At 38.3% G+C, this 27,032-nt stretch overlaps 1 protein-coding gene across 1 annotated transcript; it reads right to left on the minus strand.

Moving 5' to 3' along the window:
* Positions 1-9,677: 9,677 nt before the first annotated feature.
* LOC104247058 (replication protein A 70 kDa DNA-binding subunit B-like) lies at positions 9,678-19,421 on the minus strand. Its single transcript, XM_009802993.2, has 12 exons — positions 19,194-19,421; positions 12,427-12,594; positions 11,523-11,605; positions 11,317-11,441; positions 11,145-11,229; positions 10,927-11,062; positions 10,688-10,830; positions 10,491-10,611; positions 10,226-10,420; positions 10,055-10,108; positions 9,910-9,925; positions 9,678-9,862 (listed from the first exon to the last, which is right to left on the minus strand). Exons 1-12 carry the CDS (start codon positions 19,419-19,421, stop codon positions 9,678-9,680), a joined length of 1,539 nt encoding a protein of 512 aa, XP_009801295.2.
* Between the last annotated feature and the right edge of the window lie 7,611 nt (positions 19,422-27,032).

The following is a 27,032-nucleotide window of genomic DNA, read 5'->3' on the forward strand; positions in this document are numbered from 1 at the left end:
TGGTCATCCAACTATGTACTTCATCACCTATAAATAATAATAAGTAGATCTTAAAATTAGAAATTCAATAGATTAGGAATTGTTAATTCATTTTAACACTATCGAACATTGATGAGTTTGTATGTGAATACCTTCAAACACATCGTCATCTTCATTTTCATCATGAATTTGTACGTTGGATTGTATATGACCTTGATGCATAAATTAAAAATTAATAAACTTGTATGTATGACTATGAGTTGCATTGTTCTTTAAATGACATACCTGGTATATCACCATCAATATTGACATCTTCAAATTGTAAAAAGAAATATTAATAGTTAGCTTTTTTTCAATTTCATATTCATCAAAAAGTATAAGTTTATTGCAATACTGAGTTTGAAATAATAAGAGTTCGTTTAACATAATGAAAATTTTAAAAGTATAACCAAAAGAAAAAACTAATGCAGGACTATAATTCAAAAACTATAACAAACATGTTGTAGTTAATAAAATAAATAGAATCAAATAAATGGCAGCAAATTAAATTAAATTTTTTAAATTATTTTGTTGGCCAGAATGTTTCGTGTATAAGGTATAAGTATATAAATTAATAACTTCATTATTTATGTCGACATTTATTTTAGCCGCACAAAATATTGACTTCCTCAAATTTCAAAAATAAGTTATAATAAATTAAACATAAATATTTACCTTGAAATAATGGTATCTCATTTAAATCTGGTAGAAGATGTTCTTTCTGCAAATTTGAACTCGACAAACCATACTGCAAATGATGCTCTTGCATTGAATTTGGATATTGTGCTTGAGAATGAGACGATGAAACTTGTCCACAACTCTTTATGGGAGTACTACGAAATCGAGGAAAATTTAGACGATTTGTTATGTCCGTTAATGATTCTTTTGTTTCCCTTTTTGAGAAGCATTCCCTAAGATAGTAGTATCAACAAATTCTGTAAATCATAAAATAAAATCAAAAACTTAATTGTTAAAATGGAAAAAGATAGGACAACTATCAAACCAATATTTATATCCTAAAATTCTATATAAAAGAAGTTAATAGGTAGCATTTTTTATATTTCATGTTGGTCAAGAAAAAGTATAAGTTTATTGCAATATTGACCTTGAAAAAATAACTATATAGCTGCGTTTAGCATTTTATATCTGGATTTTGGTGTTTTAACAGTATCACAATTACTTTTAATATCATTCCATTAAGTTAAACTAAAGGTAGTACTTTAGCAAACTTATGGAATTAAAGATGTTGAAGAGTATATATAAAGGTCAAATACAAACCGACTCCCATCGATAAGGGATAACTTTGGCTAAAAACTCACTTTACAAACATTAACTAATCTTACTTCGCCTATTATTAATCATACTTCCAATGAACCCCCTATCAAACAACAATTTATATTACATGACTAACAACACTTCATTTCAAAATATTCTAAAGGTTAAGCCTAATCAAGCAAAGAAATATTCAAAAAAATAAACATCCCAAAGCGAAGATAAATCGGTTAATGAACTTTTCAAAAGTAGAGCGACAAAAAGAAAATTCATACAAAATAATAATATAATTATAACATACATGTTGTACTTAAGAAAATAAACAGAACCAAAAAAATGGCAGCAAATAAGGCTTTTATTTTTTAAATTATTCTACTGACTTGTCCATTACACATTAGAGATAAAAGTATATAAATTACTTACTTTTTTATTTTTGTGGAGATTCAGTAGAGCGGCACAAAAGTTTGACTTCCTCAAATTTTCAAAATAAGCTATAATAAAGTTAACACAATTATTTACCTTGCAGTAATGGTAGCTCATTTAAATCAGTCTGCAAATTTGAAGTCGACAAATCATATCGCAAATCTTGTTCTTGCATTGAATTTGGAAAGGTTAGTATATAAGAATTGATTGGTTGATTGGAATTGTGATTTTTCTCTAATTGCAACTGAGTAAAGCAGGTATAAAAGCGACTAATAAAGACGACAGATCATCAAAAGTACTTAAAAAATGCATAAGATGTGTGGGATGGTTACATAGCAAAAATGATAAAACATATGACATAATATATTTAAATTTATGCAATGATATATCAAAAAATGCATATTTGTAAGAAAGACAATACACAGCAGAATACAGAATGCATAAATTACTACTATGGTGTAAGGATCATAGATTACATCGATATATATGACACATATTTTCTGAAATATACTTAAATTTGACCATCTAATGCATCTATGAAACTTAACAAAGAATAGAACAAAACGATTTAGTAAGAGACCAAAGTGACGTCCAACTGTTTAAAGAATTGTAAAATTATTCATGATGTATATAATGTTTAAAGTTCATACCCTTCGAGAAAAATTTAGGCCGTTTTTGCTTCCGTATGCATATTCGATTTTTTCTTGCGCGTTTTTTCTCTTCTTCCATATCAAAGTGCCGCAAAAACTGAATTTGTTGCGAGAAATTGTAGAGTCTTTTGAAAAATTAAAGTGGAATTTTGTAGGGTTACTGACAACCCCTCAGTCTGCTGATTCCGAAGCAAAACAAACTCTATTTCTTGTGATTGTGTAACTCAATATCCAAAATTTCTGAAGCAACCACAACAGGCTTGACTACAACACTATTTTAGAAGAAAAACTACTGTAGATAAACGCAGAAGCATGAGAGCGCTGGCTACGTATCAAAAATATTGACAGGTGTTGAGGTACGCAGCAGTCCGAAAGTTGGGGTGAGAAACTGAATTTGGTTTGAAAAGTTGAAGAGTTTTCAAGAAAAGCTTAAAGAGAGAACAGTTGACGATAAGAGGACACTGATGCGCCTCTTTTTCCTTTATATTTCTGTTTTTGTATTTTTTATCATTTTTAATGAAGTAGTATTTTTAGTTTACTATAACTCTCACAGATAATTTTTTAAATTCTACTAGAAATAATTAAAAATTGAAGTACAGCCGGAAACTTAATTTTTATATTACCGATATCTTTTCAATTGAGTGAGGAAGGCGTTAACCCATTGTTATTAATTAACTCTTACCAAGTTGTAACTCTCACCAAATTCTCACTTTTACTAATATTGAGAATATTTGCAAATCGACGTGTTTATGTATATTTATCCATAGAAGAGACCAAAGTCGTCTCCCCTGTTGCATATTTTAAAGGCGGAGTAGAAAAGAATGACATGGTGTAGATTATTATAATCTCTTGATTGTAGCGAAGAATTCGCCATTACTGCCAACTTGCACATGTCCTATCCAGAAAAAGGTCAGAGGACACTTCTTCTTGATATAGTTCTAAAATATTGTTTCATGCCTTTGAGCTAGACTTTTGATCATACCTCGTGTCTAATTTGCTTGTTATGTACGGCAAACGGAATTCCCTTTCTTTCTTTGGACTTATCGCCAACTTTTCCATCCTGAGCTGTCAGCTCATTTCAGGAGAGGAAGATGCTGCAAATAATTTTGCCAGAGGGCATTATATAGGTAGTTATCCCGGAGAATTCAGGAGCCATTTCTTTGTTTGTGAATAACTTTTGTTAGATGCACCTAATATTTGGTTGTATTTGTTAAGTTTGGCAAATATTTTTGTCCCACGTCGGTAGGAAAAGAAGAGTTGAGGGGATTTTTCCGCTATAAAGAAGGCTTAATGTTTAGGATTTAAACACACCTCTCATTTGCCTTCTTATCTTCTTAAGGCATTTGTATCTTTTCTCTTTAGTATTATTTCACTTGTATTTTTGGAGTGGAATAAAATATTGGTTGTGTCCGAGGAGTAGGCAAACTTGGCCGAACCTCGTAAATTCTGGTGTTCCTTTTATTATTGCTTTATTGTTTTATTTATTATTTGGTGGCTGTCATAATTTTTGGTATAGTAGTTGTGACTTATTCACACTATATACATTTGGTTTCCGCAACAATTGGTATTAGAGCCAAGGTACTGTCTAAGTATACTTTGTGGTTGCAGCATAGTCTGATCTTCCACATCAGAAAAGATTTATCTTGGTAACTGAGCCAAGGTTCTGTCTGAGTATGCTCTGTGGTTGCAGCTTAGTCTGATCTTCCACACCAGAAAGGAAATAATCTTGATTTGTATCGTCAGCTATTAAATAATATTTGTGTCAAAGATGGGAGACAATAAACAAGAAGAATCTACATCAAGTGTCAACAATACGTCATCATTGGCATCTTCGCTTATGACAAGAATTGTGTCAAATGCGAAATTTGCGGTAGAAATTTTTGACGGGTCAGAACATTTTGAGATGTGGCAAGGTGAGGTTCTAGATGTCCTTTTTCAACAAGGGCTAGATCTTGCTATTGAAGAAAAGAGACCAAATGTTATTGGAGAAGAAGATTGGAGAATTATCAACCGTGTTGCTTGCGGTACCATTCGATCCTACCTTGTTAGAGAGCAGAAATATCCATACACAAAGGAAACTTCTGCAAGTAAATTATGGAAAGCACTGGAGGATAAATTTTTGAAGAAAAACAGTCAAAATAAATTGTACATGAAGAAGAGACTGTTTCACTTCACCTATGTTCCTGGTACCACGATGAATGAACATATCACCAGTTTCAATAAGTTGGTCACAGATTTGCAAAATATGGATACAACTTATGATGATGGTGACTTGGCCTTAATGTTGTTGGCGTCACTTCCTGATGAGTACGAGCACCTTGAAACTACTCTACTCCATGGAAATGACGAAATTTCTCTCAGAGAAGTTTGTTCAGCTTTGTACAGCTATGAACAAAGAAAGCGAGAAAAACAGAAGGGCGGAGAAGGAGAAGCACTGTTTGTGAGGGGTCGTCCTCAAAATCAAACGAGGACAAAGAAGGGAAGATCCAAGTCAAGATCCAGACCCAGCAAAGATGAATGTGCCTTTTGTCGAGAAAAAGGGCACTGGAAGAAAGACTGTCCGAAGTTGAAGAATAAGGCCAAATATAATAATAGAAAGTCCATTATGGATTCAAATGTAGCTGATTGTGATGATTCAGACTTCTCATTAGTTACAACAGAGTCATCAACATCATCAGACATATGGTTGATGTACTCGGCTTGTAGCTATCATATGTGTCCCAACAGAGACTGGTTCGTGGATTTTCAAGAAGGAGAATATGGAATCATTCACACAGCGGATAACAACCCTCTTACCTCATATGGGATTGGTTCAATACGATTAAGGAACCACGATGGAATGATCAGAACATTAACAGATGTTCGATATGTACCAGACTTGAAGAAGAATCTCATCTCTGTGGGAGCCCTAGAATCAAAAGGGTTCAAAATCATTGCAGAAAATGGAGTGATGAGAGTATGCTCAGGTGCACTAGTGGTAATGAAGGCTAATCGGAAGAATAATAATATGTACCGCTATTGCGGCAGTACAATTATTGGGACAATGACAGTGACATCCAGTGACGACAAAGAGGCAGAAGCAACCAAGCTATGGCACATGCGCTTGGGACATGCTGGAGGAAAATCCTTGAAAACTCTATCAGATCAAGGATTGTTAAAAGGAGTCAAGGCTTGCAACTTGGAGTTTTGTGAGCATTGTGTTAAAGGGAAACAGACAAGGGTTAAATTTGGTACAGCGATCCATAATACTAAAGGCATTTTGGATTATGTACACTCTGATGTTTGGGGTCCTTCCAAAACACCTTCATTGGGTGGGAAGCACTATTTTGTAACCTTTGTTGATGATTTTTCCCGAAGAGTATGGGTGTATACAATGAAGAGCAAAGATGAAGTGTTGGGAATTTTTCTCAAATGGAAGATGATGGTGGAGAATCAGACAGGCAGGAGAATCAAGTGTATTCGCACAGACAATGGAGGTGAATACAAAAATGATCATTTCAATAAGGTCTGTGAAAATGATGGCATCATCCGACACTTCACTGTTAGACATACACCACAACAGAATGGAGTGGCAGAACGTATGAACCGGACCTTGCTGGAGAAGGTACGGTGTATGTTGTCCAATGCTGGCTTGGGCAAAGAATTTTGGGCTGAGGCAATTACATATGCATGCCACCTCATTAATCGTCTACCATCTGCTGCTATTGATGGCAAGACACCATTTGAAAAATGGTATGGAAAGCCTGCTGTAGATTATGACTCTTTGCACGTGTTTGGCTCAACTGCATATTATCATGTGACAGAGTCAAAATTGGATCCAAGGGCAAAAAAGGCTATTTTTATGGGAATTACTTCTGGAGTCAAAGGATATCGCTTATGGTGTCCTATGACAAAGAAAGTAATATTCAGTAGGGATGTTACCTTTGATGAATCTGCTATGGTAAATAAGGTAACAGAAGATACCAAACAAAATGAAGGTGCTTCTTAGCAGGTGGAGTTTGAGGGAAAATTTATTTTTCCTACACAAGAAGCAGAGGAGGAAACAAATGAAGATTACCCTCTGGAAGGAGAGCCAGTAGAGGAGATTCCAACTCAGGAACCTCAACAACAACTTGAATCAATAGCAACCAGCAGGCCAAAAAGAACAATAACGAAACCTGTTCGTCTCATAGAGACGGTTGCTTGTGCAACCTCAATTGTAGCTGATGATGTTCCTACCACTTATAAAGACGCAGTCCAAAGTTCAGAAGAAGATAAGTGGAGGATTGCCATGAATGATGAAATACAGTCCCTTCATCAGAATCATACATGGAGATTGGCCAATCTCCCGAAGGGAAAGAAAGCAATTGGGTGCAAATGGGTATTTGCAAAGAAGGAAGGATTTCCTAACCAAGTAGATGTTCGCTACAAAGCAAGATTGGTGGCCAAAGGATATGCTCAAAAGGAGGGAATTGATTACAATGAAGTATTTTCTCCAGTTGTAAAACATTCCTCCATTAGAATTATGTTGGCTTTGGTAGCACAATTGGATTTGGAACTAGTTCAGATGGATGTAAAAACTGCATTTTTACATGGAAACTTGGAGGAGGAAATCTACATGACTCAGCCAGAAGGATTCAAAGTTGCTGGAAAAGAAAATATGGTATGCAAACTTGAAAAATCGTTGTACGGATTGAAACAATCTTCTAGACAATGGTACAAGCGATTTGACGAGTTTATGTTGCGGCAAGGGTACAAGAGAAGCAAATACGATCATTGTGTGTATTTGCGCAAGCTTAAAGATGGTTCCTTTGTATATCTTCTCCTATATGTTGATGATATGTTGATAGCTTCCAAGAATTCGGAAGAAATTGATAAGTTGAAGATTCAACTAAAGAAGGAGTTCGAGATGAAGGATTTGGGTGAGACAAAGAAAATTCTTGGCATGGAGATAATAAGAGATAGACGTTCAAAGAAACTCTGTTTATCTCAGAAAGAATATTTGAAAAGAGTACTGCAGCGTTTTGGCATAGATGAGAATACTAAGCCGGTTAGTACTCCACTTGCTCCCCATTTTAAGCTAAGTACTACTATGTCGCCAAAGGATGAAGCTGAACGAGAGTATATCTCAAAGGTACCATACGCAAATGCTGTTGGTAGCTTGATGTATGCAATGGTTTGCACAAGGCCTGACATTTCACAAGCTGTTGGAGTTATTAGCAGATATATGCACAATCCAGGGAAGGAGCATTGGCAAGCTGTGAAGTGGATTCTACGGTATATTCATAATACTGTAGATGTCGGGTTAGTTTTTGAGCAGGAAGACAATCAGTCTGTAGTTGGATATTGTGACTCAGATTTTGCGGGTGATCTGGACAAACGAAGATCAACTACTGGTTATGTGTTTACTTTTGCAAAGGCACCAGTTAGTTGGAAGTCTACTTTGCAGTCAACAGTTGCTTTGTCTACAACAGAGGCAGAGTACATGGCTATTACAGAGGCTGTGAAAGAGGCAATTTGGCTTCAAGGATTGCTAAAGGAGCTTGGTGTTGAACAAAAAGGTATCACAATTTTTTGTGATAGTCAAAGTGCTATTCAATTAGCGAAGAACCAAGTTTATCATGCAAGGACGAAGCACATTGATGTTCGGTATCATTTCGTACGAGAAATCATAGAAGAAGGTGGAGTCACGGTGAAGAAAATTCATACTACGGAGAATCCTGCTGATATGCTGACAAAGGTGGTGACTGCGATCAAGTTTCAACATTGTTTGGATTTGATCAACATTGTTGAAAACTGAAGATTGAAGATGAAGACACAATCGAAATTTGTTATTGAGAGAAAATTGAAGATGTGGAATTTTGCCAAGGTGGAGATTTGTTAAGTTTGGCAAATATTTTTATCCCACATCAGTGGGAAAAGAAGAGTTGGGGGGATTTTCCCCCTATAAAAGAAGGCTTAATGTTTAGAATTTAAACACAGCTCTCATTTGCCTTCTTATCTTCTTAAGACATTTATATCTTTTCTCTTTAGTATTATTTCACTTGTATTTTTGGAGTGGAATAAAATATTGGTTGTGTCCGAGGAGTAGGCAAACTTGGCCGAACCTCGTAAATTCTAGTGTTCCTTTTATTATTGCTTTATTGTCTTATTTATTATTTGGTGGCTGTCATAATTTTTGGTATAGTATTTGTGACTTATTCACACTATATACATTTGGTTTCCGCAACAGTATTAACTTTCTTCACAGTTGGGAAGGAGATTGTCGATCTATGCCTTGATCGAGTAAGAAAATTGGCTGACAATTGCACGGGTTTGCAAGGTTTTTTGGTGTTTAATGCTGTTGGTGGTGGTACTGGTTCTGGATTGGGGTCATTGTTGCTGGAACATCTATTTGTCGATTATGGAAAAAAGTGTAAGCTTGGATTTACTATCTATCCTTCTCCCCAGGTGCAGAGTCATGCTTTTGCAATGCACTATTACATTTGTTTATCATAACTATACAGCACAAGATTAAGACTTTGATTTTAGATGAGGCTTCTCCATATAGGTTGTTAGAGTAGTAGCTTTCGTGATAAATGACATTATGGCTAATTCCTTGGTATTATCTTTAGCTCATGTTCCATAATGTTTGATTATGTTTATAACTAACAACATATGTAAGCTTTGACACTAATCTGTAGGTTATTTCTCTACTTACTAACTTGAGTTTTCTTGTTAATTTTCAGGCGTACCCTAATTCATAAACAGAGAGTTCCTGTAATTACCATTGCTATGAAATTGCTTCAGAATAGACTAATACACTACCTTAGGTTTTGAACAGAATAATCAGAAGTTTCACAATTTTTATAGACATGTCCTTTGAAGATTATTTTCACAAACATGAAGCATAAGAAACAAGGTAAAAAGTTAAATTTAATTTCCCATTGATAGTTGAGTAGACAAAACTTCAGCTGCAGTAAAAATATAATTAACAGAACCTTATTGGTCACACACAACTACTGGAACAACAACTCATCGATGAGTTTAGAACTATCAAATATATCTTGTACTAAGATTGAGTTGAATAAATTCTTCAAAAATCAGAACTTCACCAACACATTCATTGAACAATCGATTTGTTCAAATAACTAACATGTTGCATAAAAAATATTAACAAAAAGAGTGAAGTCACTGCTGATTAAACCACTAATTCATAAACATGAATTTAGAACAATATTTAGAAAATTTTACTCCCTAATGAACTTGCCCAAATAATAAAAATTTGTCCTTCATAAACCTACATAGCAAAGAAACTATATAATTAAATAGCTAAGGTCATTTCAATAGAGTTATTCATGGATTCTTCTCTTTTTTAATCACTCGGCGAACCTTGTTGCTAGAGAGTTGACAATTCAAGTCGTCATCTGCTATTACTGTTGGTGCCTTATTGGCAGATCTACTCCTCTTGTCATACTTCTTCAATGGAGATAGTTTTGTGTTGCAATCATCACCATCTTCTAACACGGACGATCCACTTTCTGATATATTTTCTTGATGGGAGTTTGTAAAACAGATTTCATCTTACTTTCGACCACAAAATCCTACAAAAATAAAAATAATCTATAAAGAGGAGTTGAAGAGCGATACTACCTTTGGTTGCATAATGATTAGTAATAACTTTTTACTAAATAATTAATAATGTTATAACTGTTTTAATTTCATGAAATTACCCCATAAACCTTCTCTTCACCCGAGATTTGTCCCTCAGGTATTTCCAAAGGATCCTATTAAAAAGTAAAACAAAACAAAATAAACATTCATGTTATGAAGGTTGTAGGATTTATATTTATTCTTTTTCATAAATGTATCAGTAGCTTAATTTGTGAGTGAAGATATTTTACTGTGATAGTGTCTTCAAATGAGCTGTGGGCATATTCCTTTTGAAGATCGTCATCATCAGTAACCTTAACAACTTTGCAGGCTTTGTCTTGTGACTCAATATTGGTTTGCTTAACAATAACCTTAAACATGAATTTTTTATCAAGAATATCATCCAATTCACTTGGATAAGAACAATCAGCATCCGCATCAAAAGTCTACACCAAATTTCATAGATCAGAAATATCATAATTGACAACTACACTTAAATTAAGTTTATTATTATACCTCAACTAATCCTTCCTTTAATTCTTTCGCTGACTTTCCTATAAGCTGTTGAGCTTCGCGATTCCAAAGCAACAATGAGATAAAGGCAGTTCTATCCATAACACGAACTTGAAGTCGATACCTGCAATTAAATTTTGATTAACCTTATGTATTTCCTTTTTATGTGTTTTAAATCTATATAATAATAGAATAATTACCTGTGACCAACAGAACAATCTTCTTCATTGCATTTCTTACAAAAAAATTTATTTCCAACTTTTTCAACCTTTTTAATACACTTGTTGCATCCCAAATGTGACCATCCTCGTTGAAGTTCCAAATTCACCAACTTTGCAGCAATCTAGTAGTTACACTCCTATTTAACACAAAAATAGCGTAGTAAATGCAAAACATAAAATAAATGGTAAGTAAATTTTTAAAACTATATTTAACTCACTTGTGTGCACTGAACTAAATCCCCAATAGTTTTAACCAATACAATTTCTTTGGCTAACTCATCTCTAATAGAGTGACTTTGTTGAGAACTTGTCTGAGTAAGCGACTCATAGTTTGATTGGAGCGCTGCATCTAATCTACATAAGTCAAAAACTTAAGTTTTAAATAATAATATTATATTTATAGTATATATAAATAAGAATTATACCCTTGACAAACCTGGATTTAAAATCGATAAATTGCGGAAAAGTAGGATTTATCCATATTTTTGAAGCATACCAACAGCTACGCATTGAGTAATTACCTATGAATAAAATTTAAAAATTACAAATTGAAAACTATAAATTATTTTGAAACTGTTTATCAAATATAAATGTAGCTATTGGAAAACCTCGATATTTTTGAGCTTTCATAAGTTGAAGAACAACAATCAAAGGATCAGCAGTAGATGCATTCAAGTGAGGTTGAATTTGATCCACAAGTTCACTCCATAAGGTTGCTGAAATCCTGTTCCTCCTATATGTTTCACGGAAAAACCTCAATACAAAAAAAATCCTTTTTACTGCAAAGTATAGTTTCTATTTGTAAATGACTTACTTATCATCTTCAAGTTCAATATTCATAAAGACACTTTTGTTGTCTCCTTGCTTATAGGTCTGAACAGCTTCATAGGTCACAACCTGACCAACGACATCTACAAATATAAAAGTTAATCACAAAATTTTAATAAACATAGTATTAGAATTAAATGAAAAAGAAGAATTACCGAATAATTCTGCCTCATCGACATCATGTTGATTCGTGAATTGATAAAAAGGACGCAAGTTAAAGATATCCATATGAAATGTAGGATCAGTAGTTTCCTCAACTATTGTCCTCTACGTAAATGTCAGCCTCAAATTGTGTGTTGTAGTCTTTAATTTCAAATTATTTGGCCCGACAACAAAGTAGGTCATGCGATATAAATCGAGTTACTGTATCTTATTCTTAAAGAACTTTATAACATACTTCCCGATTGAGGCATGTATACGATCACCCTAGAAAATCATATTAATTGTTAGGATGTATTAGATTGATAAAAATTGTTAATGCTGGAAATTAGTAAACAATTGTCAACAAACATTGTAAAGTTTTTTGTCTGAATGTGCATATTTTTAGAATTTGCAGTAGCTATATAGATTATACAATTGTCAACAAACATTGTAACTTTCACTGGCAGAATATATGCATATTGTTATATTTTGTAGCAGTTTCAGGAGGAACATCATATTTTGTTTATCAGATGGATTATATAAGATGTAATATATTGTTAATATTATGTTTTTGCTGGAAATAAGTAAACAATTATCAATCAGATGTTCACACATAATCACTTCAAGTTGGTAGTTTCATTTGTTTGAGGATTATTGAAAACTAATAAACGATTACATATTGGAAAATCTATGAACCATAGCAGCAGAGAAGACGAAGAAAAAAGTAAAAGCAATTATAAATATATTACCTTTGCATATTGTAATACCAACTCTATCGAATAAGGTATTTCAGGCTTGTAGCGATCCGGGATTTCCCACATTCGAACTACTCTAACTTTCAAATTCCATTGCATGGAGTTGCTTGAAATTTGTCTGATGTCATGAAGTTTTGTAGCCATATTTGCAAAGTTCGTATTCTGACCAAAGCAAAAAGAGAATCGAAAAGGAATCAAAAGGAGTCACATAAAATTGTTGATGTAGTTATGGAGAAAGTGGATAAGTTGTGGAGTAATGATAGGATACCCACGTTTGGGAAGATGATTGTAGTTATTTAAATGTCACGACCCGGATTTCCCACTCTCGGGAGTCGTGATGGCGCCTACTAATGAGAGCTAGGCAAACCAATCCTTAACTGCTTACTTCGTTAACAATTACTTCTTTTAACAATGATCGGAGATAGCATAAAACAATGGAATTAAATAAATATGCGGAAGACTTAAATTTAAAGAAAACTGAACAATAATGCGAGAATCAACATATGCCTCTACCCAAGAATTGGTGTCACATTACTCACGAACTTCTAAGAGTGCTAAATACAACCGTTTGAAAGAAAATATAAACTGTTTGTCTCGAATATATGAGATAACAGACGGAAATAAAAGATAGAGGAGACGCCGGGCCTGCGAACGCCTGCAAGGCTACCTCAGTGTCTCACTGGACTGAAGGCTGGCTCCTGCGCTACTGCTGCTGTCCAAAACCTGGATCTGTACAAAAGAGCACAGAGCGTAGTATCAGCACAACCGACCCCATGTGCTGGTAAGTGTCTGGCCTAACCCCGGCGAGGTAGTGACGAGGCTAGGACCAGACTCCAGATAAACCTGTACAGTTATATAATATATGGCGGAAAAGTAAAAAAGTAATAAACAGTTAAAGCTGGGGAATGGGAAAATGCTTCGGGGATAGTAGTTAAAAGAAATAACAGGGAATAATAAGGAAGCTAGCACTATAACTTCTATCACAAATGAAGAAAATAAAGGAAACTTTCACTTTCAGTTTCCTCTTGTTGCAGGCGTGCAACCCGATCTCATTTCTCATATCTCGTGGTAGGCGTACCACCCGCTCCCATTTCATCAATCTTGTGGTAGGCGTACCACCCGCTCCCATTTCATAATATCTTGTGGTAGGCGTACCACCCGCTCCCATTTCATCAATCTTGTGGTAGGCGTACCACCCGCTCCCATTTCATAATATCTTGTGGTAGGCGTACCACCCGCTCCCATTTCATCAATCTTGTGGTAGGCGTACCACCCGCTCCCATTTCATAATATCTTGTGGTAGGCGTACCACCCGCTCCCATTTCATAATATCTTGTGGTAGGCGTACCACCCGCTCCCATTTCATCAATCTTGTGGTAGGCGTACCACCCGCTCCCATTTCATAATATCTTGTGGTAGGCGTACCACTCGCTCCCATTTCATCAATCTTGTAGTAGGCGTACCACCCGCTCCCATTTTATAATGTCTTGTGGTAGGCATACCACCCGCTCCCATTTCAGTTTATCACACAATCACAAGAAATCCCGGCAAGGGAACATAAGTAATATAATAACTTCCCGGCAAGGGAACAAGGATATCGAAATAGTCATCCCGGCAAGGGAGAATCAGCTATAACCAATCTCACTTTGCTAGTACTCAGTTCAATTAATGGAAATACTAATCATAGAGGATCATTAATTAAAGTATACAAGGTGTCATTCAAAAACACATGAACTTTCAAGTTAAGACCCACAGTCATGCTTGACACCAATGTATAGATACTCGTCACCATGCCTATACGTCGTACTCAACAAGAAGCAAGTAGCAAATATGACTCAACTCCTAATCCCTCAAGCTAGGGTTAAACCAAACACTTACCTCGATGCCTTGAACACCACTCAAGTCTCAATTATAGCTTTACCTCTTGATTCCACCACCAATCCGCTCGAATCTAGTCATAAGTTACTTAATCACATTAATAAATGCTAAATGAATACACCCCAATGCATGAAAATGAGTTTTCCAAAGTTTTATCCAAAAGTCAAAATTCACCCCCGGGCCCACGTGGTCGCAACCCGAGGTTCAGACCAAAACTCAATTACCCATTCCCCCACAAATTCAAATATATTTTTTGTTTTGAAATCGGACCTCAAATTGAGGTCCAAATCCCTAATTTTAGAAAAAAACTAGGCTCTACCCACATCACCCAATTTCCCCATGAAAATCTTTGATTTGAAATTGAAATCATGTTAAAAGATGTTAAGAAGTGAAGAAAATAAGTTAGAAATCACTTACCAATCGTTTTGGAGAAGAAAAATTATTTGGAAAATCGCCTCTTATGTATTGGGGTTTTGAAAAGTGTTAAATAACTGAAATTCACGTGTATTTATACCCCTCTGAAGTTCCCACCGCGGACCGTGCAAGAAGGACCGCGGCCGCGCAGGCTCCCTGAAGACCTGTGGATCATTGCCCCGTGCAGACCGCACCAAGACGACCGCGGGCGCATAGCACCCACCGCGGACCGCTCAAGGCGACCATGGCCGCACGTGATTGCTCGCGGACCGCGCAAGAGGGTCCAGAGACCTGTCAAAATTCCTGAACCTGCAACATCTGATCTTCTAAAGCCTAAGGCATCCCAGAACCTACTAGAAACTCACCCGAGCCTTCGAAACTCTAAACCAAGCATGAACACTACCTCAAAAACACCCTACGAACATATTCGTGTGATAACATCACCAATATAACATCATGAACATCGAATTGAGCCTCAAGATCCATGAAATTTCTCAAATTTCCTTTTAAACATCAATTTTCCCAATTTGGGTTCGAATCACGTCAAACGACGTTCGTTTTTTTACCAAACTTTACAAGAGTTATTCAAAATATATATAAGACTCGTACCGGGCACCGGAACCAAAATACGGGCCTGATACCATTGCTTTCTAATCAGATTTCATTTCCATTTTCTTTAAACATTTTTAGAGAACAATTTCACTTAAAATTCATAACTCGGGCTGGGGACCTCAGAATTCGATTCTGGGCATACGCCCGAGTCCCATATTTTCCTACGGACCCTCCGGGATTGTCAAATCACGGGTTCGGGTCCGTTTACCTAAAATGTTGACCAAAGTCAAATTTATTCATTTCGAGGTCAAAACTTAGCAATTTTCACAAGATTTCACATTTAAGCTTTCCAGCTACGTGCCCGGACTGCGCACACAAATCGAGGTTACTCTAAATGAGGTTTTCAGGGTCTCGGAGACATAGATTTCAATTAGAAACAGGTGATGACCCTGTTGGGTCGTCGCATTCTCCACCTCTAAAACAATCGTTCGTCCTCGAACGGACAGAAGAAGGAAGTACCTGAGTCGAGGAAAAGATGAGAATACCGGTCCCGCATACGGACTCGGACTCCCAGGTCAATGCCTTAGAGGGCTGACCTCTCCACTGAACACGAACCGAAGGAAAACTCTTCGACCTTAGCTGGCGAACCTGTCGGTCTAGAATAGCGACCGGCTCCTCCTCATACAACAAATCCTTGTCAAACTGGACAGTGCTGAAATCTAACACGTGGGATGGATCGCCGTGATATTTCCGAAGCATGGACACATGAAACACTGGATGCACGACTGATAAGCTAGGCGGCAATGAAAATCTATAAGCCACCTCTCCCACTCAATCAAGGATCTCGAATGGACCAATGAACCTAGGGCTAAGCTTGCCTTTCTTCCCAAATCTCATCACGCCCTTCATAGGCGACACTCGGAGCAACACCCGCTCACCAACCATAAAAGTCACGTCTCGAACCTTACGATCTGCATTGCTCTTCTGCCTGGACTGAGCTATACGAAGCCTATCCTAAATGATCCTAACCTTGTCCAAGGCCTCCTGAACCAAATTTGTACCCAACAATCGAGCCTCTCCCGGCTCAAACTATCCAACCGGAGATCGACAACGCCTACCATATAAAGCCTCATAAGGAGCCATCTGGATACTCGACTAGTAGTTGTTGTTGTAGGCAAACTCTGCTAAAGGCAAGAACTGATCCCACGAACCTCCAAAGTCAATAACACAAGCTCGGAGTATATCCTCCAATATCTGAATAGTCCGCTCGGACTGTCCATCCGTCTGAGGATGAAATGCTGTACTCAACTCAACCTGGGTGCCTAACCCTCGCTGAATTGCTCTCCAGAAACACGAGCTGAACTGCGTACCTCGGTCCGAAATGATAGATACCAACACACCATGAAGACGAACAATATCCCGGATATAGATCTCAGCTAACCTCTCAGACGAATAGGAGACTGCCATAGGAATGAAATGCGGTGACTTGGTCAGCCTATCAACAATGACCCAAACTGCATCGAACTTCTTCCGGGTCAACGGAAGTCCAGTAACGAAGTCCATAATGATTCTCTCCCTCTTCTACTCGGGAAGCTCAATCCTCTGAAATAAACCACCAGACCTCTGATGCTCATACTTAACCTGCTAACAATTCAAACACCGAGCCACATAGGCAACGATATCCTTCTTCATTCTATGCCACCAATAATGCTGCTGCAAATCCTGATACATCTTCGTGGCGCCCGGATGGATAGAGTACCGGGAACTATGGGCCTCCTCTAAAATCAACTCTCGAAGCCCATCCACATTAGGCACACAAACTCGACCCTGCAATCTCAGAACTCCATCATCACCTAAGGTAACCTTCTTGGCACCCCCACACTGCACCGTGTCTCTAAGGACACACAAATGGGGATCATCAAACTGCCGATCACGGATATGCTCCAATAATGAAGAACGAGCAACCGTGCAAGTTAATACTCGACTAGGCTCAGAAATATCCAACCTCACAAATCGATTGGCCAAAGCCTGAACATCCAAAGCAAGCGGCCTCTCACCGACTGGAATATAAGCAAGACTGCCCATACTGGCTGACTTTCTACTCAAAGCATCGGCCACCATGTTGGCCTTTCCCGGGTGATATAGGATAGTGATGACATAATCTTTCAACAACTCCAACCACCTCCTATGCCTCAAATTCAACTCCTTTTTCTTGAACAAATATTGAAGACTCTTATGATCCGAGAACACCTCACATGCCACGACATACAGGTAATGTCTCCAAATCTTCAATGCGTGAACAATGACTGTCAACTTCAAATCATGCACTGGACAGTTCTTCTCATGAACCTTTAACTGTCTCGAAGCATAGGCAATGACCTTGCCATCCTGGATCAACACTGCACCAAGTCCAATATGAGATGTATCACAATAAATGGTGTAAGACCCTGAACCTGTGGGAAAAACTAACACCGGCGCCGAAGTCAGGGCTGTCTTGAGCCTCTGAAAGCTCGCCTCATACTCATCCGACCATCTGAACTGGGCACCTTTCTGGGTCAACCTGGTCATCGGGGCTGCGACAGATGAGAACCCCTCTACGAACCGACGATAGTAGTCTGCCAATCCCAAGAAACTTCGAATCTCTGTAGCTGATGCTGGTCTAGGCCAGTTCTTGACTGCCTCAATCTTCTTTGGATCAACCTAAATACCCTTTGCTGATATAACGTGACCCGGGAATGCCACTGAACTCAACCAGAACTCACACTTCGAGAACTTAGCATATAACTGACTATCCTTCAGAGTCTGAAGAACCACTCTGAGGTGTTGCTCGTGCCCCTCCTGGCTGCGGGAATATATCAGGATATCATTAATAAAGACTGTCACGAACAAGTCCAAATAAGGCCTGAACACTCGGTTCATCAACTCCATAAATGCTGCTGGGCCATTGGTCAACCCGAATGACATAACCAAGAACTCATAATGCATGTACCGAGTGCGGAAAGCTATTTTAGGGACATTAGATGCCCTAATTCTCAACTGGTGGTAGCCAGATCTCAAGTCAATCTTTGAAAATACCTTGGAATCCTGAAGCTGATCGAATAAATCATAAATCCTCGGCAATGGATACTTATTCTTAATTGTAACCTTGTTCAATTGTCGGTAATCAATGCATATTCTTATAGAACTATCATTTTTCTTTACAAACAAAACCGGCACACCCCAAGGCGAAACGCTGGGTCTAATGAAACTCTTCTCAAGCAAATCCTGCAACTATTCCTTTAACTCTTTCAACTCCGGAGAGGCCATACGATATGGTGGAATAGAAATGGGCTGAGTGCCCGGAGCCAGATCAATGCAGAAATCAATGTCCCGATCGGGTGGCATCCCCGACAGGTCTGAAGGGAAAACCTCAGGAAACTCACGAACCACGGGCACAAAATCAATATAGGGAACCTCAGCACCGGAGTCACGAACATAAGCCAAATATGCCAAACACCCCTTCTCGACCATACGCCGAGCCTTCACATACAAAATAACACTTCGGGTAGAATGACCAAGAGTCCCTCTCCACTCTAAATGGGGCAAACCTGGTAAGGCTAAGGTCACAGTCTTGGCATGACAATCCAAGATAGCATGGTACGTGGATAACCAATCCATTCACAATATAACATCGAAGTCAACCATGTCTAAAAACAACAAATCAACATGGGTCTCAAGACCCCCAAACACTACAATATAAGAACGATGAACTCAGTTGACCACAATAGAAACACCCACCGGTGTAGACACATAAACAGGAATACTCAATGAATCACTAGGCATGACCAGGTATGGGGCAAAATAAGATGACACGTATGAATACGTAGACCCTGGATCAAATAGCACTGAAGCATCTCTATCAAAAACCATTATAGTACCTGTAATGACTGCATCTGAAGACTCAGCCCCGGGCCTGGCTGGAAGTGCATAACATCGGGGCTGGGCCCCACCACCCTGAACTGCCTCTCTGGGACGGCCTGCTGCTGGTTGGCCTCTACCTCTGGCGGCTTGAGCTCCACCTCTAGGACATCTACCTCCACCTCTAACACTTCTGCCCCGCCTCTAGCTAGCTGGGCAGGCCGTGGGACATCTGGTGCCTGTACCATAGCACGAGAACTGCTCGAAGCTCGAGGGCAATACCTAGCAATGTGCCTCGTGTTGCCACAAGTAAATCAAGCCCACGGTTGCTGGGGCTGACGACCCTGGAAACTCTGAAGCGGCGGTGCACTAATAGATGCTGATGGTGCACTGTAAGGCTGCTGATCAAAATAGTGCGTCTGAGAACCACGACCACCTGAAGTACCATGGGAGACCTGAAGAGCTGACTGAAAGGGCCTAGGAATATGGCCTCTACCATATGAATCTCTACCTCCAGACAAGGTACCACTGAATCTACCTGAATGACGAGGCCGCTTATCCGACCCATGACCACCTCCCTGTGACAGAACCATCTCAACTCTGCGGGCCACATTGGCCGCCTCCTGAAATGTAATCTCACTCCTAGCCTCCTTGGCCATCTGAAAACGAATCGGCTGAATAAGACCATCAATAAACCTCCTCACCCTCTCTCTCTCTCGGTGGGAAGTATGACAAGAGCATGGCGAGCTAGATCGATGAACCTAGTCTCATACTGAGTGACCGTCATGAAACCTTGCTGAAGGCACTCAAACTGCCTCTGATAGGATTCTCTCTACATCACAGGGAGAAACTTCTCCAGAAACAACACTGAAAACTGCTCCCATGTCAAAGATGGCGATCCGGCTGGTCTCGCTAAGCAATAATCCCTCCACCAAGTCTTGGCGGATCCAGATAAGCGAAATGCAGCAAAATTGACCCCATTGGTCTCAACAATGCCCATGTTCCTGAGAACCTTGTGGCAGCTGTATAGGAAATCCTGGGGATCCTCAGAAGGAGCTCCGCTGAAAGTAGTAGTGAAGAGCTTGGTGAATCTGTCCAGTCTCCACAAAGCATCGGCGAACATAGCCGCTCCATCGCCGATCTGAGCCACTACACCCGGCTGAACTGCCACTACTGGCTGAACCGCTGGAACCTGAATCTGGGGAGCTACCTTCTCTAGAGTGCGTGTAGCAGGAGTTTGAGCCCCTCCTTCAGCCTGAGAAGTGGCTGATGCTACATGAAGCAAACCTGCTCGGGTGACACTCTCCATAAGGCCCACCAATCAAACCAGAGTGTCCTGAAGGACTGGGGTAGCGATAAACCCCTCTGGACCTGAGCTGGGCCCACCAGAACTGTTGGGGCTGGAACCTCCTCCTCAAAATCAACCTGAGGCTCCGCCACTGGTGCCGTTGCTCGGGGCTGAGCTCTGCCCCTACCTCGGCCTCTAGCACGGCCTCACCCTCTGCCCCTAGTGGGAGCTGCTGTAGGGGGCTCGGGCTGCTGAGCAGTAGATGAAGCACGTGTTCTCTCCATCTGCGAAGAATAGAGTAGAAGTTCAATTATCATTTGAGGAACAAATCCGCACGACAAGAAAGAACAAAAGTGAAGTTTTTCTAACTCGATAGCCTCTGGGGAAAAAATACAGACGTCTCTGTACCGATCCCTCAGACTCTACTGAGCTTGTCCATGAGTTGTGAGACCTATGTAACCTAGAGTGATGATACCAACTTGTCACGACCCGGATTTCCCACACTCGGGAGTCGTGATGACGTCTACTAATGAGAACTAGGCAAGCCAATCCTTAACTGCTTACTTCGTTAACAATTACTTCTTTTAACAATGATCAGCGATAACATGAAAACAACGGAATTAAATAAATATGCGGAAGACTTAAATTTAAAGAAAACTGAACAATAATGCGAGAATCAACATATGCCTCTACCCAAGAACTGGTGTCACATTACTCACGAACTTCTAAGAGTGCTAAATACAGCAGTTTGAAATAAAATATAAATTGTTTGTCTCGAATATATGAGATAATAGACGGAAATAAAAGATAGAGGAGACGTCGGGCCTGCGAACGCCTGCAAGGCTACCTCAGTGTCTCTGTGGACTGAAGGCTGGCTCCTGCGCTACTGCTGCTGTCCAAAACCTGGATCTATGCAAAAGAGCACAGAGCGTAGTATCAGCACAACCGACCCCATGTGCTGGTAAGTGTCTGGCCTAATCCCGGCGAGGTAGTGATGAAGCTAGTACCAGACTCCAGATAAACCTGTACAGTTATATAATATATGGCGGAAAAGTAAACAAGTAATAAGCAGTTAAAGCTGGGGAAGGGGAACATGCTTCGGGGATAGTAGTTAAAAGAAATAACAGGGAATAATAAGGAAGCTAGCACTATAACTTCTATCACAAATGAAGAAAATAAAGGAAACTTTCACTTTCAGTTTCCTCTTGTTGTAAGCGTGCAACCCGATCCCATTTCTCATATCTCGTGGTAGGCGTACCACCCACTTCCATTTCATTCTATCTCGTGGTAGGCGTACCACCCGCTCCTATTTAATTATATCTTGTGGTAGGCGTACCACCCGCTCCCATTTCATCAATCTTGTGGTAGGCGTGTCACCCGCTCCCTCTTCATAATATCTTGTGGTAGGCGTACCACCCGCTCCCATTTAATCAATCTTGTGGTAGGCGTACCACCTGCTCCCATTTCATAATATCTTGTGGTAGGTGTACCACCCGCTCCCATTTCATCAATCTTGTGGTAGGCGTACCACCCGCTCCCATTTCATAATATCTTGTGGTAGGCGTACCACCCGCTCCCATTTCATCAATCTTGTGGTAGGCGTACCACCCGCTCCCATTTCATAATATCTTGTGGTAGGCGTACCACCCGCTCCCATTTCATCAATCTTGTGGTAGGCGTACCACCCGCTCCCATTTCATAATATCTTGTGGTAGGCGTACCACCCGCTCCCATTTCATCAATCTTGTGGTAGGCGTACCACCCGCTCCCATTTCATAATATCTTGTGGTAGGCGTACCACCCGCTCCCATTTCATCAATCTTGTGGTAGGCGTACCACCCGCTCCCATTTCATAATATCTTGTGGTAGGCGTACCACCCGCTCCCATTTCATCAATCTTGTGGTAGGCGTACCACCCGCTCCCATTTCAGTTCATCACACAATCAAAAGAAATCCCGAGAAGGGAACATAAGTAATATAATAACTTCCTGGCAAGGGAACAAGGATATCGAAATAGTCATCCCGACAAGGGAGAATCAGCTATAACCAATCTCATTTTGCTAGTACTCAGTTGAATTAATGGAAATACTTAATCATAGAGGATCATTAATTAAAGTATACAAGGTGTCATTCAAAAACACAACAACTTTCAAGTTAAGACCCACGATCATGCTTGACACCAACGTATAGATACTTGCAACCATGCCTATACGTCGTACTCAACAAGAAGCAAGTAGCAAATATGACTCATCTCCTATTCCCTCAAGAGGGTTAAACCAAACACTTACCTCGATGCCTTGAAAACCACTCAAGTCTCAATTATAGCTTTACCTCTTGATTCCACCACCAATCCACTCGAATCTAGTCATAAGTTACTTAATCACATTAATAAATGCTAAATGAATCAACCCCAATGCATGAAAATGAGTTTTCCAAAGTTTTACCCAAAAGTCAAAATTCACCCCGAGCCCACGTGGTCGCAACCCGAGGTTCAGACCAAAACCCGATTACCCATTCCCCACAAATTCAAATATATGGTTTATTTTGAAATCGGACCTCAAATTGAGGTCCAAATCCCTAATTTTAGAAAAAACCTAGGCTCTACCCACATCACCCAATTTCCTCGTGAAAATCTTTGATTTGAAGTTGAAATCATGTTAAAAGATGTTAAGATGTGAAGAAAATAAGTTAGAAATCACTTACCAATCGTTTCGGAGAAGAAAAGTTGTTTGGAAAATCGCTTCTTATGTTTTGGGGTTTTGAAAAGTGTAAAATAACTGAAATTCACGTGCATTTATACCTCTCTGAAGTTCCCACCGCGGACCGCGCAAGAGGGTTTTGAGACCTGTCAAAATTCCTGAACCTGCAATATCTGATCTTCTAAAGCCTAAGGCATCCCGGAACCTACTAGAAACTCACCCTAGCCCTCGAAACTCTAAACCAAACATGCACACTACCTCAAAAACACCCTACGAACATATTCGTGTGATCACATCACCAATATAACATCATGAACATCGAATTGAGCCTCAAGATCCATGAAGTTTCTCAGATTTCCTTTTATATATCAATTTTCCCAATTTGGGTCCGGATCACGTCAAACGACGTCCGTTTTTTACCAAAATTTACAGGAGTGATTCAAAACATATATAAGACTCGTATCGGGCGGCGGAACCAAAATACGGGCCCGATACCATTGCTTTCTAATCAAATTTCATTTCCATTTTCTTTAAATATTTTCAGAAAACAATTTCACTTAAAAATTCATAACTCGGGCTGGAGACCTCGGAATTCAATTCCGGGCATACGCCCGAGTCCCATATTTTCCTACGGACCCTCCAGGATTGTCAAATTATGTGTCCGGGTCCGTTTACCTAAAATATTGACCGAAGTCAAATTTATTCATTTCGAGGTCAAACCTTAGCAATTTTCACAAGATTTCACATTTAAGCTTTCCGGCTACGCGCCCTGACTGCGCACACAAATCGAGGCGACTCTAAATGAGGTTTTCAGGGCCTCGGAGACATAAATTTCAATTAGAAACAGGTGATGACCCTTTTGGGTCGTCACATTAAAAAATAATATTTCGTCCGGTTTATTTTTGAAATCTATTCATATTGCACATTATCCTATTCCGAACGTGGGAGTAACTCCAGACGTGATTGAAGTTTTTTTTGTTTGATTTACAGGTTTAACAAATTAAAATAAGTAGACCTTAAAACGTGGGAGTCTAAAGTATAGATGTATACTAAATTGGGAGTTTTAAAGTCTATAAACTTCTGTAAACCAATTAAAGAAGTTTTAAACATTTTGAACTTCTTTTAACAAATTTAGAAAACCGCAACTGCATTAGCATATTTAATTTTTTATTTGAACCAATTTTAAATTATTTTTGAACTTCCAAATTAATTGGAAGTTTGTCCAAAAATTAGACACATGTTTAATTTATGTATTGACACTTGGCACAATAATATGGCTTTGCTTCTCATATTCTATATAGATAGACTTTACTAATTTTTGTTTTTCCTTTATTTTTTTATTATTGAAAGTTTGATAATATAAAGAAAAATATTTTTATTTTCCTTCATAATTACACTTAAAATTTATAATTGGGATAAGCTGATATAAAAATCTGAAAAGGTAAAGAATTATTCTTTTAGTGATGAAAACAAATAGTGACTTTTTACTTTAACTTAGCAAAAAAAAAATCAATTCAATTGAACTACGTGTTAAGTCCTAATATTTAAGAGTTTTAAATTATTCAAGATTTAAAAAGTTCATTATGATATATCCGTAAAGGCGATAATAATTTATTTACGTATGACTTTCTAGAAATACTCCAATATATATATGAGGTGTTTGACATCATCAGAGATAATAAACATGAGTAATAATATTGCATTCTTTGACGCTACATGATATTTAGTTAGTTGTGATAATAAACAATTATTAATCTCTCAAAAAGAAATATATATATATATATATATATATATATATATATATATATATATATATAATTCTTACTTTTATCTAACATGCTTATTTAACAACAAATTTTTTTATTATAAATAGACATGAGTGTGGGTAAATTTTTATATTTTTTTTTCAAACTTAATACAATAAATGGAGGACATCATGTTAGAAGATGTTTAATTGTATAGGAGTTACACGAAATTGTAAAAGTTGGTGCATTAAAAATTGAAGTTGAAACGATAGAAGGCGAAAAATGTATCCGAGAAGACAACAACGAAGATCTAATAACCAGTGGCGGGCCAGAATTTTCGTTAAGGAGTGTCAAAATCTATAAAAGTAAACATACCAGGAAATTAAAGGGAGTCAATATAGAGTATATATACTTTTATTTTTTTTACCAACCTACACAGTGTATTTTTCCCGTATAAGGTGGCTCTGTCACTGCTAATGACTTATAAAAAAATTAAAATTAAAAAGTAAAATATTATTCTTTAAATAGTATAAGCTCTAACTCCTTTTTTTGTTTTTGCTAAAATTACAATTTTGTATAAATATGAAGCAACTTGTGCAGACACATTATTTAATATTTAGTTCAATTTTTTTAATTGAAAATATTTTAATTCAATTAAAACACGATATTAATCTTTATATGATGAAAAATATATTTTATCAATAATTTTTTTATTATTGACGCGACAAACACGCACGTACACTAAAACTAGTTACCTTAATAATGTCACAAACTAGGATCCCTGTTAAGAGCAACGGATTGTAACAGTCATACATTGAAATTACATTTGAGTGGGGTAGCGCATTCGACTTAAGATTGGAGTATACGATCATTATAACACTCTTCTTAATTTCACAAAATGATGAAGATTTCTGTATGGGTGAAAAGAGTAACTGAAATTGATGGTAGGCAGATTAAAAGAGTTAAGTCTCACTTTCGTTTCTAGTTATACGCCTTGAACTATTATATTACGGGTGCTAAAAGAATTGAAAAAATCAAATCAAACTGGCTTTGAAAAAAGGATTTATCCTATGATTTGATTTAGATCATTATTAATTTTTTTTATATAGTAGAAATTGACAATATTTTGTTTAGTTTGTACTAACCAATTATTACTGTAACGACCTAGCTGATCGTTTTGAATAATTGCATTACCTTCAGCTATTTGAAGTCTTGAGCAACATTGTATGATGTATTATGACTTGTGTGGTCGTCGGTTTTGGTTTTCATGTTATTCAGAATTGATTTGGAAAAATGATTCTTAACTACGAAGCTTTAAATTGGAATAGTTGACCAAGTTTGACTTTTATGTGTTTGACCCCGGATCGGAGTTTTTATAGGTTTGTTAGGTCCGGATGGTAATTTTGGACTTGGATCATGCCCCGATTCGCATTTGGATATTTTTAGAAAGTTTCGTCACATTTTTGGCGAAAATTGGAAAGTTGGAGGTTTGGAAGGTTGAGAGGTTTGACGGGAGTTGACTTTATTGATATCGGGTTCGAAATTCGATTCCGGGAGTTGGTATAGCTCCGGTGTGTCAATTGAAACTTGCATGCAAAATTCAATGCCATTTCGGGTTGATTTAATATTGTTCGGCATGAGTTTTAGAAGTTAAAAGTTCATAAGTTCATTAAGTTCGATTTGAGGTGCAATTCCTAGTATCGACATTATTTGAGATAATTTGAGGCCTCGAGCAGGTCCGCGCTATATTTTGGAACTTGTTAGCATGTTTCGACGGGGTCCTGAGGGCCTCGGGTGTGTTTCGGATGTGCTACGGGCTATTTCCTTCTATTTTGGAGTGCTGGTTTCTGTCACCTAGTGTTCTTCATCACGTTCGCGACTTTACTTCCGCGTTCGTGTAGTGTTATGGTGGTATCGGGTATTTTGTTTTTCGCGGTTGCGAAGAGGCGACCGTCGTGAAGTCAGCTGGAAGTTGTATGTCGCGTTCGCGACTTCGTTTACGTGTTCGCAAAGAAGGTTAGTTAGATGTCATCATTTTATCTCTGTGATCACGAGTGATGTTCCGTGATTGCGATGTACTAATCACTGGGCAGAAAATATAAGAACTTTATTTCGAGGGTTAGCCAT

The sequence above is a fragment of the Nicotiana sylvestris genome, chromosome 1, assembly GCF_000393655.2.
Source record: "Nicotiana sylvestris chromosome 1, ASM39365v2, whole genome shotgun sequence".
NCBI lineage: Eukaryota > Viridiplantae > Streptophyta > Magnoliopsida > Solanales > Solanaceae > Nicotiana > Nicotiana sylvestris.